The sequence below is a fragment of the Delphinapterus leucas genome, chromosome 3, assembly GCF_059928025.1.
Source record: "Delphinapterus leucas isolate spDelLeu-1000000601 "Yukka" chromosome 3, BTC_Dleu_Yukka2, whole genome shotgun sequence".
Classification (NCBI taxonomy): domain Eukaryota; kingdom Metazoa; phylum Chordata; class Mammalia; order Artiodactyla; family Monodontidae; genus Delphinapterus; species Delphinapterus leucas.
The window spans coordinates 57,179,907-57,199,855 of NC_143131.1; the positions used below are offsets into that span (position 1 = coordinate 57,179,907).

Sequence of the window (19,949 nt, forward strand, 5' to 3'; positions counted from 1 at the left end):
CCTTGATGGTGTTACCCAAGTTGGACCCAAGAAGAAAATTTAAGAGATTTCCGGTATAGAATTCCCCAGATGTCACAGTGTGCTTATCACTTATTTCTTCAAGATGTTATAGTTAATGTCCTAATTGACATAGAGACTGAAGCAGAGTAAAACGCAGAAAAAACGGATCTTTCTGTCGTGTTCAAAAAAGTTGGAGTCTGTAGTTTGATTGTAATTTGCCTACCAGTTTGTGTACCATTTACATCTCAAAATGCCTTAAACCTCAAGTAAGTTTTCTTCTTAGTTTTGAAAGCTAGTGTGTTGATCCCTTTGTAGTTCCCCTAAAAACAGTTGTCAGAAAAGAAAAATATACTTGTCAAATACAAATGTCAAATGTGAAGGAAAAAAAAAAGAAATGTGCCTAAGTTTCCACTGAAATTTCATAGCAAAGCTACAGCTTAGACCTTCTAACTGCGCTTTACTTCATGAGCGCGGGGGATTCCTCTGCTTCCCCACTACTTCAGTGAGCATACTGAGCCCAACAGCTTAGAGCTCTGTGTGTGCCACATCTGAGAGGTGGGGTCCCAGGCTTAGGAAATGGTCGCTTAGGGCAGCGGGGCTGTGGATGAGGATTCAGCCAGATGAGAGTGTGAGTGGGCAGATGGGATGGAGCGTGTCTCATTCATGCACAGAGCAGTCAACTTCTGGAGACACCCCTTCTGGACCATTCCATGGTGCTGTTGCCGGGCAGTCTAAGTGTCTTCCTTCATATGCAGGTAAACGTGACACTGTACAGTGCTTTTCCTGTGGTGGCTGTTTAGGAAATTGGGAAGATGATGATGACCCCTGGAAGGAACATGCCAAGTGGTTCCCCAAGTAAGTAGATAAATATTTTTTGCTTGTAATTTTTTTTTAAGACAAAACAAAACTAAAGGCAAGAGTCACCTTCCCAGAGTAGAACCTTCAGTTTTGATCTTTCTCTCTCCGAAATTGGAACACTCCAGGATTCATTCAAGCAAGAAAGCCCTGATGATATCGTGAAAATTTTTAATTATATAATTTCAAAATAGTTTCTTACTGTTTTATTATCCAAAATACTAAGATATGTTTTGCCAAGTATAAGTTTCAGGATCTGCCTTAATAAACAGGAATAATTTGCATAGGGATGATATAAAATGGTACATAAAGGAAGTTGGAAAGTAAGACAATGTTTAAAACATTATTACAAGTGGTTTCATGCACTGCTGAATATATACCAAATGAAAACATTGTATTTCAAAAACTCAGTAAGAGTTTTGATTATTACAATGGTCTTGAGTTCTCTGCTTAGAAAATGAAGTGCTTTTAAAAATTATTTCTAATGTTACGTTTACTAGTATTTTCTACATGGCTCTGTATCTACCAAATACAGATTCATTCCTTTAACAATTTTTAAAACTTTCATTTTGGAAAATTTCATATACAAGTAGAGAGAACACTTATCAACACATGGCCAAATCATATGTCATCCATCTCTCACCCACTCCTTCCCCAGAAATAAAAATAACCAAATTATTTTAAAGCAAATCCCAGACATCATATAATGTCACTTGTTGGTATTTTAGTATATAACTCTAAAATATAAAAATATTTTAAAGAAACATAACCACAGTATCATTCTGTCTTCTAAAGAGGATTAACAGTAATTCCTCAATAACATCAAATATCTGAGACAGTGTTCAAATGTCCACATCCCCCCACCTCACTTTCTCTTTGCCATTGGTTGATTTGAATCAGGATCCAAACAAGGTCCATACATTACATTTAGTTGATATATCTCAAGATTTTTAATTTACAGATTTCCTCCTCCCTGACTTTTTCTTGTCACTTACTCATGGAAGGAGCCACGTAGTCTGTCCTGTAAAATTGCCTACACTCTGTGTTTGGCTGAATGTTTCTGTGGTGTCATTTAACATGTTTCTCTACTTCCTGTATTTCCTATAATCTAATCATTGGATCTAGCAGTGTGCTTCGGCTTATAGTTTATTTCTTTAACATATTTGTCATACACCTACCACATGCAAAGAAGTTTCTGGTTGGATCGTAGGTCCAACCAGACCTACGATAAGTCATCTTTCACATGGACAGCCATGCTCACAAAAATGGAAGTATGTCTGATATGTTAAGTGAAAAAAGCAGTATGCAAAATAATGTGTAGTATAAGCCTTTAAAACCATTCAACCTATATATGGACTTGTTTGAAATATATATAGAAAAAGTTAAGAAAATATACAAACCAAACAATCGAACTCTTGAGGTTTGGGTTTGTCAGGAGATGAGGTGGAGAGGGATTTTCATATTTTGCTTTGTTCACTTCTATCTTGTTTAAATTCTGGGAAACAAATGTGTATTTCTTTTATGGTTGAAAAGAAAGTGAGGGGGTGGGAGGGAGGAAGGGAACAAAGGAGAGAAGGAAGAGGGGAAGAGAGAGAGATGGAGAGGGAGATTGGAAAGGGAGGGGAGTTCTTCCTGACAAGCAGATGAGACAGTTATAGGGATACAGGAAGCCAGATGGTTAAATACTTTGAATGTCATTCTGGTTCCTTGACCAATCAAGAATAGACACCCAGCCAATCATACTGAGTGTTGGCAGTGAACCACATGGGTGTGTACCGAGTGAATATCAGCCCTGGCTCTTGGGCACCTGTCGTAGCTGTAGCCTCAGCCAATGCTTCACTTATTCTCATGGCCACAATGCTTAGTGTCACTGGGTTATACACTGGACAACTCCCAGCAGCACCATTCACATCAACCATCATGTGATGGTCTAACACCAACAAGAGTTGCACATCCTGTCTTGGGTGGCCCTGGTACACCTTCTCTGACGTAGGACTGAAGGAAAGGTGAGAAGCATAGGGAGAATATGTGAGTCCAGCACTCAGCTCCAGAGGTGGAAGGAGCTAAGGTCTGCTGCTATCAATACAAAGGGCAGGGCAGAGTGCAGAGGCTCGCAGATACACAGAGCCGGCCACTTGGTGACCCCCATTACTGACCCTCTGAGTCTCGTGTGTAAAAATGAAAATGATAATCCATAGCTGGTAGGGTTGTTATAAGGGTGATAAGTAAAGTATATGGAGCAAATGCCTTGTAAAAACTCCCGTGTATTCCATGACCGTTTCACCTTCCACCTGTTTGTCATCATGAGCATATGCTTAACCAATACATTTCAGAGCTGGAATTAGAACTAAGAATTCCCCAGTTTCTTGTTGGTTGTGCTCTAACCTTAGCAGTTGGGGCATCAATTTTGGCTTTGTTTGCTGCTTTTATAAACTATGGACACAATATCTGAGTCTACTCCTACTCATTAAAACGTAGTACTCAGTGTACTAAATAATTGTAAATAAATAAAATAAGCTGATCTTTATTGTATTTTTTTAAACATTATATATATATTTGTAATTTATTTGTTATTTTATTTTTGGCTGTGTTGGGTCTTTGTTGCAGTGCACGGGCTTCTCATTGCAGTGACTTCTCTTGCTGCGGAGCATGGGCTGTAGAGCGCAGACTCATTAGTTGTAGCTCGCGGGCTCTAGAGCACAGGCTTTAGTAGTTGTGGCACATGGGCTCAGTAGTTGTGGCTTGCGGGCTTAGTTTCTCCACGGCATGTGGGATCCTCACGGATCAGGGCTCGAACCCGTGTCCCCTGCATTGGTAGGCGGATTCTTAACCACTGTGCCACCAGGGAAGCCCTTTGTTGTATTTTTTTAAAGAAGTAGTGTCTATCGAGCACCTTCTCAATCCACACTAAGCATGTGGGGAGGGCCCCGTCCGTCATGTGCTATGTGGATTGTGTACGAATTTGGGTTGCGTACAGGTTTGGGGCACTCCTCGGAAGGATCTGCACATCTAAAACCTAGGGACCTTAGCTACCCAGAGTGGTGGCCCTAGAACAATATATGACTCACCTAGTGGAGTTCACATTCTCATGTCTGTATAAGAGAACAGTGGCAAGATTGATCACTTCCCGTTAGTGGCAGAACTGGGACTAACGTTCTGGCCTCCTGACTCTCAGCCCTCATGTTACTATAAAATCACTAGAAAGGAACCTTAAATTTGAATGAGAGAGATTTTTTTAAAGTTAACTTAAAAATTGCTTCTGGGGCTTCCCTGGTGGTGCAGTGGTTGAGAGTCTGCCTGCCGATGCAGGGGACACGGGTTCGTGTCCCGGTCCAGGAAGATCCCACATGCTGTGGAGTGGCTGGGCCTGTGAGCCATGGTCACTGAGCCAGCGCCTCCGGAGCCTGTGCTCGGCAACGGGAGAGGCTACAACAGTGAGAGGCCTGCGTACCACAAAAAAAAAAAAAAAAAAAAATTGCTTCTGTTTTGTGGAAAGGAATGTTTTGTTTTGGTTTTTTTAATTAATTTATTTATTTTTGCTGTGTTGGGTCTTCGTTTCTGTGCGAGGGCTTTCTCTAGTTGTGGCAAGCCGGGGCTACTCTTCATCGCGGTGTGCAGGCCTCTCACTATTGCAGCCTCTCTTGTTGCGGAGCACATGCTCCAGACACGCAGGCTCAGTAGTTGTGGCTCACGGGCCTAGTTGCTCCGCGGCATGTGGGATCCTCCCAGACCAGGGCTCGAACCCGTGTCCCCTGCTCCCCTGCATTAGCAGGCAGATTCTCAACCACTGCACCACCAGGGAAGCCCAGGAATGTGTTTTTAAAATGTATTCCATATACTCTTTTTAAAAAATTCAATTTATTAATTTCCATTGTATTTTTTTTACAGAGTAGTGATATATGTTTTTCAGTGGATGAAATTTATTATTGTTTGTTATCCTTGCTGCCAGTAACTTTTATTTAACCACAGGAATTAGATATAGTCACCATAGTTGAATTTAACAAAGAAAACCCCCTCCAGTCTATATATTACTGTAAATCTGTCTCTTTGATTGAATTATATTTTGTTTCAAGAGAGAAGATAATCTGAAGATTTAGTTTTAAATTATTACACATGTTGTTAGTGGAAACAATAATTATATGAGAATAATGATAATTGTCATAAGTTTTGGGGTAAATTTTTTGACAGTTTTATCAAAGTAAAATAAAATTGAGCAATTTAAAGCATACAATGCAGTAAGTTTTAACAAATGTCCGTTGTGTCACTGCAGTTATATAAAGATACAGGACATCTCTATTACAGTATCAGGGTAAATTTTAATTCTGTTTATTAATTATAGATGTGAATTTCTTCAAAGTAAGAAATCCTCAGAGGAAATTACCCAGTATATTCAAAGCTACAAGGGATTTGTTGGCATCACGGTAATTTATAACAACAAATTTTTTCTCAAGTTGGCTTTTGAGTACCTATTATCTGAATGAGAAGGGGGCGGCATCACTCTTTTGTCATGGGCTCTCCTTCTTTCTTCCCTTATTTCATTCTCCTACCTCCCATTGGGCAGATTGAAGAAAAGCATGTTCTCTTGGTCAACTAGAGCCCTTAGAATTTTTTTTCAGGGCTGCCTTTTGATTGGTCTGTCTGCCTTCCCGGCAGTCTTACCCTCTTTGACTGAGGTCACCTCTCCTAGCTTCCCTTGGCCACCCCCATCTGAGTGCCCGCATAAGACATTCAGACCACTGCACACTACCCACAGTGGGCCTCAAAGCTGGTTACTTTATGCTCTATCGTGAAGGCTTCCCTAGTGACAGGTGATGGGAAAACCCAGCTTAAATTGCTTATGCAAAAAGAGCGAATTTATTGGCTAACACGACTCAGATGAGAACCCTGCAGAAAACATGGCCTGAAAGTGGGGGAGGAGTGTTTCTTCAGATAGCAATCTGGGTGCAGTTTTCAGAGAAGAATCAGTTACTCAATACCTAACCACCCTTCTGAATCCAGTTTCCTTCCTATATCTCATACTTCTCATTAGTCAAAGGACCTCTGTGATATCTTGTTGTAACTTAGCTTTTGAGTTGGATCTCTGGCAAAACCGACCCGGAGACGGCTTCCTGTTGAGTATAAATAAACATTCACAGTATTTTTTTCTTCCCTTTACACTGCATAAAAAATTACAACATTAATAGAAATACTAATTAAAGGAATAATTCTCTAACAACACTGACACTCAATCCAATGAAACTCTTCATTTGGGGGCAGGGTTGGAGGAGGGAGTTCTTTTAATTTTTATTCATAGATAGTTGTATGCTCCAAGTCGATAACTTGAATTTTTTAAAATTGAGGTATTGATGCACGATATTTGTTTCAGGTGTACAACACAATGATTCACAATTTTTAAAGGTTATACCCCATTTATAATTACTATAAAATATTGGATATGTTCCATGTGCTGTACATTAGATACTTGTAGCTTATTTGTTTTATACATAGTCGTTTGTAGGATAACTTGAGTTTTAATTTTCTCCAGGGAGAACATTTTGTGAATTCCTGGGTCAAGAGAGATTTACCTATGGCTTCAGGTAAAGATTCAGACGTATTTCAAAAAGCTTTGCTTGTTTATTTCTTCTTTTGCTTTTTCTTTTTCAGCCTAATTTTTTTTTAACCCCTCCATTTTCCTCCTCATTTTATGGTGCCAGAGTAATTTTTTAAAAAACCATTTCATTAGAGTTTCTGGTCTCTTGGAGTGACTTAGTTTTTTAACATAAATGAGCATAGGGAAATATGTCAGGGTTGGGTCCTTGACTGAATTTCCTTTAAAACAATTAAGGTTTCTGGATAAAATGGTTTTGAAAACATTCTTAAATGGATCAGTGTCTGTTAAGAAATTAAATGTGAAATAATAGAAAATAAATATTGGTCTCTGCCCCTAGTTCCTGGCAGAGAGCTCCTAAAATCCATGTAATTTCCTAAGTGATAACATCACGAGGTGCATCTCTTGTTCTAATACTGGATCTTTGACGCTGTCCCTGACACAGGGCTCCTAAAACCTTGTTAACTCCTAAGTGATAAGAACACTGGGAGCGTCTTTGGTTTCCAATGAGGTGATTCTGGGTGAGCTCCTGGATGGCTTCTGGATGGGAGCTGGTCACTGGAAAGAGCAAGCCATGATTAGAAGTTTGAATTTTCAGCCCCACCCCCTATTCTTCAGAGCAGGAAGAGGGGTATAAATGGAGTTAATGATCGATCATGCCTGTGTGAGGAAGCCTCCATAAAAATCCCAGTAGTACAGGTTTCCAGGAGCCTTCAGGTATGTGAACACATCCACACTGGGAATGTGACACATTCCAACTCCATGAGGATAGAAGCTCCCAGATCTCACTCTACTAGCCAGTTCATCTGGCTGTTCATCTGTACCCTTGATTATATCCTTTACTAAACAAACATAAGTGTTTCTCTGAGTTCTGTGATCCACTCTAACAAATGAAATGGGGTAGGAGCAGTGTTATGGGATTGAGCCTTTAACCTGTAGGATCTGACACTACTAAGTAGACAGTGTTGGAACAGAGTTAAACTGTAGGACACCCAGCTGGTGTTGCAGAGAATTGTTTACTGGAAGAAAACCCCCATACACCCTGTATCAAAAGTATCGTGAATGTGATGGTAGTGTGAGAGTAAAGGAGACACACAGGAGGAAAAGACTGAGGTTTTTCCAGTACATTAAGTCATATTCCAGTTAAAACTCAAGTGACAGCAGGAATCCTGCGGCTAAGTGGAATAATGAAGCAAGCTTTCATCTTAAGGAATTTTGCAGTATCTAATTTTATTAACGTATTTAATAAACATAAGTTGGTTTTCAGATCTTCAAAGGGTGCAGAAGACAGGAACCAAACCCCAGGGCCAGCCCAGTGTGGAAAGTCTAATAGAAACCACTGCATAGAGTGGACGCCCAAAGGGCAAGAAACAAATCTGCCTGCTCTTAAGGGAGCTGCAAGGAAAATTTGCCTTTCTCAAATCTGATACTAACTTGGGGTGGAAGGGAAGCTCCTCTAGCTTTTTCTTGCTTTATCCTGATGCTATATGGTGAAAAGATAATTAGAAAATATTTTATTATAAAAAATTTTGAATCTATATAGAAATAAGACAATAGTAAATCCCCACCATGCATCTACCACTCTGCTTCAACATGTGGTCAGTCTGGCCTTTGCCTGTTTCTTCTTTTCTAATCCCCTCCTTCAATTATATTGAAGCAAATGCCAAACATATTATTCTGTCTGTAAATATGAAAGGATAATTCAAACACTGATACTTGCAATATCAAAGCTTGCTGGTCTCACCATATACTTTTTATTCAAGTGTGTTGCAATGGCAGCATCTTTGCTAATGAAGAACTCCGACTGGTCTCTTTCAAGAACTGGCCCCAGGCATCCCCTGTGGGAGCTGCAGCTCTGGCCAAAGCAGGTTTTTTCTACATAGGTGAGTCAGCAGTTTGCCCCAAGCTCTTGCCTTGCTGCCCATTTAAACCCCACATGCACTTCATGATCCTGGGCTCGTATTTAACTAAGCTCAACAATCCCTACTTCTTTTCATTATTCCTTTTTCTTTTAAAAAAAAATATTTATTTAGGCTGTGCCGGGTCTTAGTTGCAGCACATGGGATCTTCATTGTGGTGTGCGGGATCTTTCTTTTTAGTTGCGGCAGGTGGGCTCCTAGTTGCGGCATGTGGACTTCTTAGTTGTGGCATGTGAACTCTTAGTTGTGGCACGCGTGTGGGATCTAGTTCCCGTACCAGGGATTGAACCCGGGCCCCCTGCATTGGGAGCGCCGAGTCTTACCCACTGGACCGCCAGGGAATTCCCTCATTATTCCTTATATATTCCTTTTCCTTTCTGTGTCAGATGGCCACACCTACCTATAAGAGGAGCTGGGACGTTTAACTTTTTTTCTGGGTAGCAAAGTGCCCAGCTGAAAATTGGGGTTTCTGTTACTATGGAAGAATGAGAGATAACTAGGAGTGTGGATAGCAGTTTTTGCCACACACTCCTTGGAAGAGAAAGTAAGGAAATTGCTTTTAATGATTCCTAAGCATGTAGAATCTTCCATCGGTTCATAGTATTCTCTCTTGAGCTGCTGGTCATCAGGGAGTTCCACTCTGTGATGCACAAAGAGCGGGCAGGTTCCCCTCAGCTAAACCTCTGCCTGAGGTACAATAAGGTGAACGGATATTGTGTCCTTCCTGGGAACCTTGCTGGCCTTCTTCAGACCAAACACACATGCTAAGTTACAGTGGAGGTCCGTGTGGACCTTTTACAGAGGGGTCAAGTCAAGAATACCACAGAGCAGTACAGAGTAGGGGAATGTAGTGTTCACTCGAACTGACATGTTCCATTGGTACAAAAAATCTTAATGCCTCACAGGCTTAAGCATTTGGAAAGGCGGCGTTCCACCCTTTCTTCCTGCTCTCTCCATTCTGTCTTCCTCTTGCCAGCCTTCCTCTAGGACCCTCTGTCCAGTGTCCTCACCCTCTTCCTTTTGAACCTCCTCCTCTCCCCACAAATCCTAGGCATCTCACCCTTTTGGGGTCTTGCAAGCTCTAGGACCTCCTATTTTTATCCAGACACAAAGGGAGGTTTTCCTCTGCTCTGGCTTTACAATGCCTACGGGAGTCCAAGAAGAGAAGGAAGATGATGGATGCTCCATTTCTAGTTCAATCTTTTGGTAGATCCAAATGCTAATTTCCTTCCAAAGAAACAGAGTCTCACATGAAGACTTGATCCTACTTCTAGTGGAATAAACCTAGCAATAATGTAGTAAGAGGCATTTGCTTCTTCACGAACTTACTTACATGAGAGTTGCTATATTTGATCATATATATTTTCCTGAGCTCCAGATATTTTCTTTCTGATTTATTCATTAAATAAATAACTTACTGGGTGCCTAGTAAGTCCTAGGCACTCTTCTAGGTCCATGAGATTCATTAGGGAGCAAAACAGGAAAAAATCTCTTCCTTCATGGAACTTCAATTCCACATTCTGATTTGCAAATCTCTTGCTCCATAGAATGAGGAGGGGACAGGGAGAGGGTGTTAATCAGTGCGTGGTACGTAGGAACATTGAATGTTACTTGTTCATGACCCCATTGGTGAGAGAAGAGCCCTAAGTAGAATATTTCCTCACTGGTGACCCGATTTGTGACTTTGTCACAAAATCTGATTGAAAGTGCAAGTAGGGTTTTGCTAATAAAGGCCTGGTAGTTATTATGTGTGTCACTCGACAAATATACTGGCCAGTGGCACTGATCAAATTTCCTTACTTCTAGGTAAAAGCGACATCGTCCAGTGTTTTTCCTGTGGAGGATATTTGTATAAGTTTGAGGAAGGTGATGACCCATTAGAAGAACACACCAAATATTTTCCCAAGTGAGTAGAATGAATGTTTAGTGTCTATGAATCTGGATGTATTGATACTTTAGCAATTTCCCCCTCATTTTATATTCTGATTAAGTCTTTGCCCACCTCTCTGATTCTTACGATGAAGGATGAGTCTTTCTCACTTTCATGCCCTTGCTTTCATGACCCCTTTCCCATCTAGCCTTCCTCTCACTATAGTCACAGCATAGTTTTGGTTCAATCATTATTTTCACATTACATGTTTACATTAGCATGACTTCATAAAGGCAGAGCCTAGTAATAAATAATTTACCTTCCCTCCCTGTACCACTTCCAATTTTTGTAGTAAGTAACAATTGTCTTATTAGTATGTTTGCTTAGTTTTTGAGGTGAAATTCACACGTAAACTATTTTAAAGTGTACAGTCCAGTGGCATTTAGTACATGCACAAGGTTATGCCACCCCCCCCTGCTGTCTGATTCCAAAACATTCTCATTATCCCAAAAGAGAGCTCTGTACCCATTAAGCAGTCATTCCCTATCTCTCCAGTGCACCCTAGCTTCTTAGAGCTACCAGTCAGCTTTTTGTCTCTATAGATTTACTGTTCTGGATATTTCATGTAAATGGAAGCATGTAATATGATCTTTTGTATTTGGCTTCACTTAGCACAATGTTTTGAGGTTCATCCATCTTGTAGAATGTATCAGTACTTCATTCTTTTTTATGGCTGAGATATATGTGTATATGTATATATATGTATGTATTTCAGTTTCTCCATCTCCTCGCCAACACTTGTTATTTTCCTTTTTAAAAAATATACCCATTTTCTTAGTTTTAAAATGTAGTTAGCACCAGTTCATCTTCAAATTCTCCCAGATGTTTAAACCTTGCTGTCCGGTCATTCAAACTTGTAAGATAGCGCACCATTTTCATTTTCTTAAAGGAGTCTGTTGTGAAGTCTCTGACCTGCTTCAATATGAACTATTTGTCCTGTAGTCACCCTAGGATCCTGAGATCGTTCTTCACGGTCATCCTAGGGATTCCTATTGCCTCTCTCCTGTGTTGTAGCTCCTGTTTCCTGGATCTACTGTCACCCTCTTCTTGGTTTATTCACTCACTGTGGTGTTGTTTTGTTTTGTTTAATTGTGGAATTGGATTATGTCTTTTTCTTTTTTAAATTAATTTTTATCAGAGTATAGTTGCTTTACAATATTGTGTTAGTTTCTGCTGTACAGCAAAATGAATCAGCTATACATATATATATATATATATATATATATATATCCCCTCTTTTTTGGATTTCCTTCCCATTTAGGTCACCACAGTGCATTAGATAGAGTTCCTTGTGCTACACAGTATGTTCTCATTAGTTCCTATTTTATACATAGTGTCAATAGTGTATGTGTGTCAATCCCAATCTCCCAATTCCTCCCACCACCCCCATTCCCCCTTGGTATCCATACATTTGTTCTCTATGTCTTTTTCTGCTTTGCAAATAAAATCATCTATACCATTTTTCTGGATTCCACATATATGTGTTAATACATGATATTTGTTTTTCTCTTTCTGACTTACTTCACTCTATTCATTCACTTTGGAACACTCCTCCACAGTTCCCTGGGAAAGATTGCAGAAGCGATACATGTTTTTAGCTTTCATTTAATGCATATATCTGAATATTTATATATATTTTCTCACACTCATTTGGTAGTTTAGCTAGGTGTAGAATTCCAGGTTGGAAGTCATTCTAAGTTGAACAGGCATTGCTATATTTTCTAATAGCTTCCAATACTGCTGTTGAAATTCCATGTCTTTCTGATTCTTAATCCTTTCATTGCAAACTACTTTTTCCATCCTGGATGCATTTAGGATTTTCTGTTTGTTTCCAGTGTTCTAAAATTTCATGAATAAATGGCTACTTTTTAATATTTATTTTCTGTAGCTCTTTAACCTTTTTTTTTTTTGGCTTATTTTTCACTCACCAAACTCTTCAAAAATGTTCAACTGTAAGAGAACATTTTTTTGTTTTCACTTTGTAATTAGTAAGTGCTCTTCCAGAAATAAATATTAATATAAACAGGTCTTAAATACTTCCATCTAATTCTAAGATTCTAAAGAGGATACAGTTTTGAAGGTGTTTTGACAGAAGTAGTTGTGTTTTTTTCTTTCTTATTTGGATTTAATATTTTGTAAATTTTTAAACAGTGGGGATAGTCTTCTTAATTCTTGGAAAAATAAGCTAGGATGCAGTCTAATTTTATTTAGAACCTCTCCTGGATTCTATCCACTCCCTTTTTGTGTGGCATTTTAATTTTTCCTCTGCCTTTTTTGTTTTGTTTTGTGGTTTTTGTTGTTGTTTTTGTTTTTTGGTGCTCCATGTGAGGCTCAAATCTTCTGCCTCCTTTTTTTTTTTTTTGCTGTACGCGGGCCTCTCACTGTTGTGGCCTCTCCCGTTGCGGAGCACAGACTCCGGACGCGCAGGCTCAGTAGCCATGGCTCACGGGCCCAGCCGTTCCGTGTCATGTGGGATCTTCCCGGACCGGGGCACGAACCCGCGTCCGCTGCATCAGCAGGCGGACTCTCAACCACTGCGCCACCAGGGAAGCCCCTGCCTTTTTTTTAAAATCACAAACTAGTATGCATTTAAAGGAGTACCTAAAATGTTTATGTATGACTTAAACGACAATTAACAAAGAAACAAATGAACCCAGCACTAAAGTTAAGAAATTGAATATTATCAAGTCCTTAGAATGCTACTGTGTGCTCACCTTCCCAATTCTGATTATATCCTTGTCCCTCCAATTCAGAGGTAAACATGGGTTAATTGTTCCTTCTTCTCCTAATGGTTTCACCAACTACATGTGTATTATTAAACACATTTAACTTTGCTTATTCTTGAAGTTCAAATAAATGGAAGCATACTGCATGGTTCTTCTGTGATGACTGACTTATTTTACTCAAACTTTACACAAAGTTTTTGAGACTCATTCATAATTATGTATAGAGTTGTAGTTCACTTGTTCTCATTGCTATATAGTATATTGTTTTATGAATATGTAATTTATCCATTCTATTCTAGATTCAACATCTGGGTTGTTTTCAGAGTGTTGCAATTCAAATAATGCCACTATGAACCCTCTTGTACATAATTCCCAGTGCTCACATGTGTTTCTCCAGGATGCGTAACCAACCATGGAATTGCAGAGTAATAGGGTTTGCACATATTCAACTTTATTAGATTATGCAAAACTTTTTTTGAAGTGGTTGTACTGATTTATATTCTCACTAGCATAGATGTTTCCATTCTGTCTGCTTCCTCACTAATTTAGTATTGCCCAAATTTTAATTTTTGTCAATCTAATTACTAATAATGTTGAGCATATTTTCCCATACAGTTTCCTTGTTCTTTTTCTTCAGGACCATATCTTGGCTACTCTTTGCCCTTTCCTCTTTCATATTCAGAGAATATATGAAATGTCCCTCTTTATCTCTCATAGTACTCCTTATTCTTAAGTCTTTATCTGATATTAATATATGTAGTCACTCCAGCTTTTGTATAGTTTTTACATGATACCACCTTTTTTGAAATTGTTCTACTTTTTTTTTTTTTTGGCCACGCTGCGTGGCTTGAGGGATCTTAGTTCCCCGACGCAGGGATTGAACCCAGAGAGCATCAAGTCCTAACCACTGGACTACCATGGAATTCCTGAAATCATTTTACTTTTAATCTATGACTTTATATTTAAAGTGAGTTTCTTGTAGGCAACATAGTTGGGTCTTGCTTTTCTTTGAACAGTCTGACAGTATCTGCTTTCTCTTTTGTTGTTGTTGTTTGTTTGTTTGAGTTTTTTTGGCCATATTGCCAGCTCGTGGGATCTTAGTTCCCTGACCAGGGATCTAACCTGGGCCCCTGGCCGTGAGAGCTCAGAGTCCTAACCACTGGACCCCCATGAAATTCCCCAATATCTGCTTTCTAATGGGAGTGTTTAGAACATTTACATTTAATATAATTATTAATATGGTTGGATTTAAATCTACTATTTTGCTATTTGTTTTCTATTTATCCCATCTGTTCTTTGTTTCTTCTTCTTTTCCTGACTTGCATTTCAGTATTTTTTAGTATTCCATTTTATCTCTATTGTTGGCTTTTTAGATGTACATCTTTATCTTTTTAGTACCTGCTCTAGAATCTACATAATGCATGTTTAACATATCACAGTCATGTTCAAATAATATTATCACAGTTGACATATAATGTATGAACCATATAACAGTATACTTCTATTTTCCCCCTCCTATTGTTTGTGATTTTGTTTTCATACATTTTTACATCACATATATTCTAAATCTCACAATATAGTATTATATCTTTGCTCTAAAAATTATCTTTTGAATACATTTTAAAAAGAGAAAAAACGTATTTCTTGTTTACCCATTGAGTTACCATCCCTGGCACACTTCATTCCTTTGGGTAGAACCAAGTTTGCATCTGTTATCATTTTCCTTTTAACTGAAGAACTTCCTTTAACTTTTCTTGTAGTGCTGGTCTGCTGGCAACTAACTGTATTGGCTTTACTTGTATGAAAATGCTTGTATGTTCCCTTCCTTCAGAGTCCTTTTCCTTGATGGGTCTATCTGCATAGTGACCTTGGACCGAAGCATTTGAAGTCCTACTAGCTATCTTCCTGTAGCTACCCTTCTATTCCTGGGCTCATCTTCAAGTAGGAAAACAAAAATGATGTGTCCTCTTGCTTTATCTCCTGCTTTCCTGTAATTCAGCAGCATAAAAATAAACCAAGATAGTTGTTTCTAGTTTTATCATTTACCTACTGACATTTATAGTTCTCATCTATCCAAGTTAATGATTGTGGGTAGAGCTCTTTAGAATTTTCTTCCTTGGTTCTTCAGGCAGACATCATAACCTGAATTTAGAAGGTATTTTATGTTCCAGTTTCATGATGTCTAGCAAATTGTTTTTAGAGAGTATGTTTGTGGCCATTCTTTAGTCTTCATATTGATGGAGTTTTTTTCTAAAATAAACTTTTTATTTGGAAAAAATTTTCGACTTAGAGAAAAGGTGAAAAGATAATACAGAGAGTTCCTATATTCCCACACCCAGTTTCCTCTAATACTAACACCTTATATTATCCTGGTACATTGGTTAAAAAACCAACACTGGTACATTGCTATCAACTCCAGATGTTATACATATTTCACCATTTTTTCTACTAATGTCCTTTTTGTTGTCATTATTCCAGAATCCATAGATAGAGTTGTCTTCTCTATTTTTTTTTTCCTTTAGGTTCATTTTAGTTGGTCTCATGGATGAGTGTTAAATACGCTCCCATTCCACCAAATTGGAGGGTTATCCCCACCACTACTTTATGAACCATTTATATCTCTACTGCTGAGATTTATAGTCTACATGTCTTGTTTGATAAAGACACTGACAGAATCACTGGAAATGTTAATTTTATACTTAATTTTTGCCACTAAAACTCTAACAGTGTTTTTGAAAACCTAATGCAAGTGCTTAATTGCATACAACTATTTTTTTAAATTAATTAATTAATTTATTTATTTTTGGCTGCGTTGGATCTTTGTTGCTGCGTGCAGGCTTCTCATTGCGGTGGCTTCTCTTGTTGCGGAGCACGGGCTTTAGGTGCACGGGTTTCAGTAGTTGTGGCATGTGGGCTCAGTAGTTGTGGCTCACGGGCTCTAGGGCTCACAGGCTCAGTAGTTGTGGGGCATGGGCTTAGTTGCTCCTCAGCATGTGGGATCTTCCCGGACCAGGGCTCAAACCCGTGTCCCCTGCATTGGCAGGCAGATTCTTAAACACTGCGCCACCAGGGAAGTCCCATACAATTATTTTTATAACTTTTAACTTTTGTGCTTAGTTGTCAGTTTCTCCACAATATGAAGTGCTCTGCAGAAGTGATTCCAGACCTTCAGAGCCATGGTGAACTTTCTGACTTAACGGTATGAACGCCACCTTGTTTATTTTCAGAGTGTGTGATCATGTGATTAAAAACTGTTTTTGAACAGGAACTGCTCATCATAAAAAAAATAAATAAACGGATTCTACAAATACCTGTTAAGCACCGATCATGCGCCAGTTGCAGATGGGGATGCTACAATAAACAAAACATAATACCTAGTTTCATGAAATGTAGAGTCAATCCCTTCTACTGTGAGGCCCAGACTCGTTTGGACCTAAAAGTTGATTAGCATCCAGGCTACCTGGATTCCATCTGTGATCATCATTTGGAGGACAGTAAGGTCTGACTTGGTAGTTGGCTTTTCTCAAAGTTGGGAAGATATGTTTCTTTTACAACAGCAACCAACCAACCAAATCAAAAATACAGATTAATAGGTTGACCCCTTTTTAAACTGAGAAATTCTACATAGTTCTCTAGGAGATTAGCCACTGCCAATTTAATACACACACACCCCTTATTTGAGGCTGTATGTTAGGTGTATTATGTTCGTCATCCCCCAAAAAGAAAACAAGGTAATTTGTTGTTCACTTGATTCATCTTTGCTCATCCCCCCACCTCCCTTAACTAGCTTATTTTTTAAAAATATTTATTTTTTATTTATTATGTCTGTGCCGGATCTTAGTTGTGGCATGTGGGATCTTTTAGTTGTGGCATGGAGGCTTATAGTTGTGGCATGTGGACTCTTAGTTGCAGCATGCATGCAGGATCTAGTTCCCCGACCAGGGATGGAACCTGGGCCCCCTGCACCGGAAGCTGGAGTCTTACCCACTGGACCACCAGGGGGACCCCTTAAATAGCTTATTTTTAAAGGAAGAAACATAACCTTCCTATATCCTAGGTATGTAATATTTAAAAAACTGTTGATAACTAAGATCAGAAGTTGCACCTAATGATTTCTGGAGGGTCCATCTTGCTCTAGACACTGTGATTCTAATCATCTGGACAGTAATCACAGCTCAAGTCACCCATGGAATGCACTGTTTGGATATCACCCAGGAGCACACGCTTGCGTGTGTTTGCAGATCACTTATTGTTTCATATTTGTAGCGCTCCTCCCTGCAACTGGCGTAAATACTTGAGGATGGGTTGGGTTTAGAAAACGTCTGGTCCCTAATTGTAATTCAAAGCCCCACCCTCTTATACAAATGCTGATTTAATAGAGGATTTTCTTTTCAAAGGAAACTACAAGTGAAAGCAATCTTGAAGAGTCAGCAGTGAGTTCTGCAGTGCCAGGTAAGGATCTGGAAGTAGCACATGGGATTAGATGAATGTGTACATATATTTCTACATAGGGGATTTTAAAAAAGTATTTATAACTGTGCCTCCTTGCTTTTCTCCACAGAGGTGACCCATGGTGAAGCCCAGTGGCTTCAGGAGGCAAAAAGTCTGAGTGAGCGCCTGAGAAAAGCCTACACCAGTGCCCCTTTCTGCCACATGTCTTTGCTTGAGATCTCTTCCTGTCTAGCCACCGATCAGCTGCTGAATTGTGATCTGTCCCTTGCTTCAAAACACATCACCAGTACTGTGCAGGAGCCTGTGGTGTTGCCTGAGGTCTTTGCTAACTTGAACTCCGTCATGTGTGTGGAGGGTGAAGCTGGTAGTGGAAAGACGGTCCTCCTGAAGAAAGTAGCTCTTCTATGGGCATCAGGATGCTGTCCCTTGTTACACAGGTTCCAGTTGGTTTTCTATGTCTCCCTTGGCTCTACCAGACTGGACCAGGGGCTGGCCAATGTCATTTGTGACCAACTCCTAGAGACAGAAGGATCTGTTACTGAAATGGGCCTGCGGAACATCATCCAGCAGTTAAAGAACCAGGTGTTATTCCTTTTGGATGACTACAAAGAGATGTGCTCAATCCCCCAAAGCATAGAGAGGATGATTCAAAGAAACCATTTGTCAAGGACCTGCTTATTGATTGCTGTCCATACAAACAGGGCTAAGGACATCCGCCGACACCTAGATACAATTTTAGAGATCAAAGCGTTTCCCTTCTGTAATACCATCTATATATTACGGAAGCTCTTTCCAGATGATTTGACCCGTCTGCGAAAGTTTATGGTTGACTTTAGAGTGAATGAAACATGGCTGGGAATTCAGAAAACTCCCTTCTTCGTAGCAGCAGTCTGTGCTAATTGGCTTCGGTATCCTTTTTGTCAGTCCTTTGATGATGTGGCTGTTTTCAAGTCCTATATAGAATGCCTTTTCTTAAAGCACAAAACTGCAGCTGACCTTCTCAAAGCAACTGTGTCCTCCTGTGGTGAGCTGGCCTTGAAAGGTTTTTTTTCATCTTGCTTTGAGTTTAGTGATGATGATCTCATAGAAGTAGGGATTGGTGAAGATGAAGATCTAGCCATGTACCTGATGAGCAAATTCACAGCCCAGAGACTGAGGCCAGTCTATCAGTTTTTGAATGCTTCATTCCAAGAATTTCTTGCTGGGATGAGGCTGACTGAACTCCTGGATTCAGATAGGCAAGAGGATCAAGATTCGGGACTTCATTATTTGAAACAAATTAACTCAGCCATGATGGCTGTAGGTCCCTATGCAAATTTTTTGAGCTATGTCTCTTGCCACTCTTCAACAAAGGCAGGGCCAACAATTGTATCCCAATTGCTTCTTTTGGTGGATAATCAAGAGACACTGGAGAATATATCTGAAAATGATGACTACCTGAAGCATCATCCAGAGATTTCAGAGAAGATGCAGTGTCTCCGGTTGTTGTGGCAATACTCTCCAGAAAATTACCTTTCACTGGTTTCAAATCATTTACTGGCTCTGGCTGTAAAAACTGCTTATCGAAGCAACACTGTTGCTGCCTGTTCTCCATTCATTTTGCAGTTCCTTCAAGGGAGAACCCTGTCTTTGAGTGTACTTAAGTTACGGTATTTTTTTGACCACCCAGAAAGCCTGTTATTGTTGGGGAGAGTCCAGGTCTCCATAAGAGGAAATAGGTTACCCAAATCAGATTTTTCATTACTGGAAAAAATTTTCGACAAATCCCAGGCACCAACCATAGATCAGGACTATGCTTCTGCCTTTGAACTTGAGAGTGAATGGAAGCAGAATTTAGTTGAAAAACAGGAAACCGTGAACAGTTTTCTGAACATGCAACTCAAGGCACCAGCAGATATCAGCACTGGCTATTGGAACCTTTCTCCAAAGCAGTACAAGATTCCCCTTCTGGAAGTTCATGTGACTGGTACTGATGCTGTGGATCAGGAGATGCTAAGGTTTCTAACGAAAGTTTTCTCAGCTTCACAGCACATTGAACTCCACTTGACCAGGAGCATGGGTTTTATTGAAAGTATCCGCCCAGCTCTTGAGCAGTATAAGGCCTCGTTCACCAAGTGCTCCGTAAGCCAATCTGAGCTGAGTGCAGTAGAACAGGAATTGCTTCTCACTCTGCCTTCCCTAGAATCTCTTGAAGTCTCAGAGACAACCCATCTACAAGGTAAACCTGCATCTGTTTTAGATGACTGTTAGGATGTGTACTCTTATCTTCTCACTCTTAGTTTTAAGTGGATGAAAACTTTTGAAAGTGTGAGACCATAAATCCTTGCTGATTGAACAGATATAAAATAAATCTTTACTAACTTATTTCTGTTAGTAATATGAATTAGTGAAAGGCTTCCAAATAACAGAACAGCTTTCAAACTCTGATAAAAATAATACAATGACTAATGAGGTCTCTTAATAAACAAATGACTTGTTAT

General features: G+C 39.5%; 1 protein-coding gene across 1 annotated transcript in view; it reads left to right on the forward strand.

The window, feature by feature from the left end:
* The window catches only part of NAIP (NLR family apoptosis inhibitory protein), a 35,819-nt gene that overhangs the window by 3,818 nt on the left and 12,052 nt on the right, over positions 1 to 19,949 (forward strand). The window contains exons 4-11 of the mRNA XM_022595715.2: positions 756 to 855; positions 5,195 to 5,276; positions 6,380 to 6,431; positions 8,206 to 8,325; positions 10,168 to 10,267; positions 16,135 to 16,216; positions 17,415 to 17,469; positions 17,579 to 19,687. Of these exons, the coding sequence (XP_022451423.2) occupies positions 756 to 855; positions 5,195 to 5,276; positions 6,380 to 6,431; positions 8,206 to 8,325; positions 10,168 to 10,267; positions 16,135 to 16,216; positions 17,415 to 17,469; positions 17,579 to 19,687 (2,700 nt within the window). The remainder of the gene's footprint in view (positions 1 to 755; positions 856 to 5,194; positions 5,277 to 6,379; positions 6,432 to 8,205; positions 8,326 to 10,167; positions 10,268 to 16,134; positions 16,217 to 17,414; positions 17,470 to 17,578; positions 19,688 to 19,949) is intronic.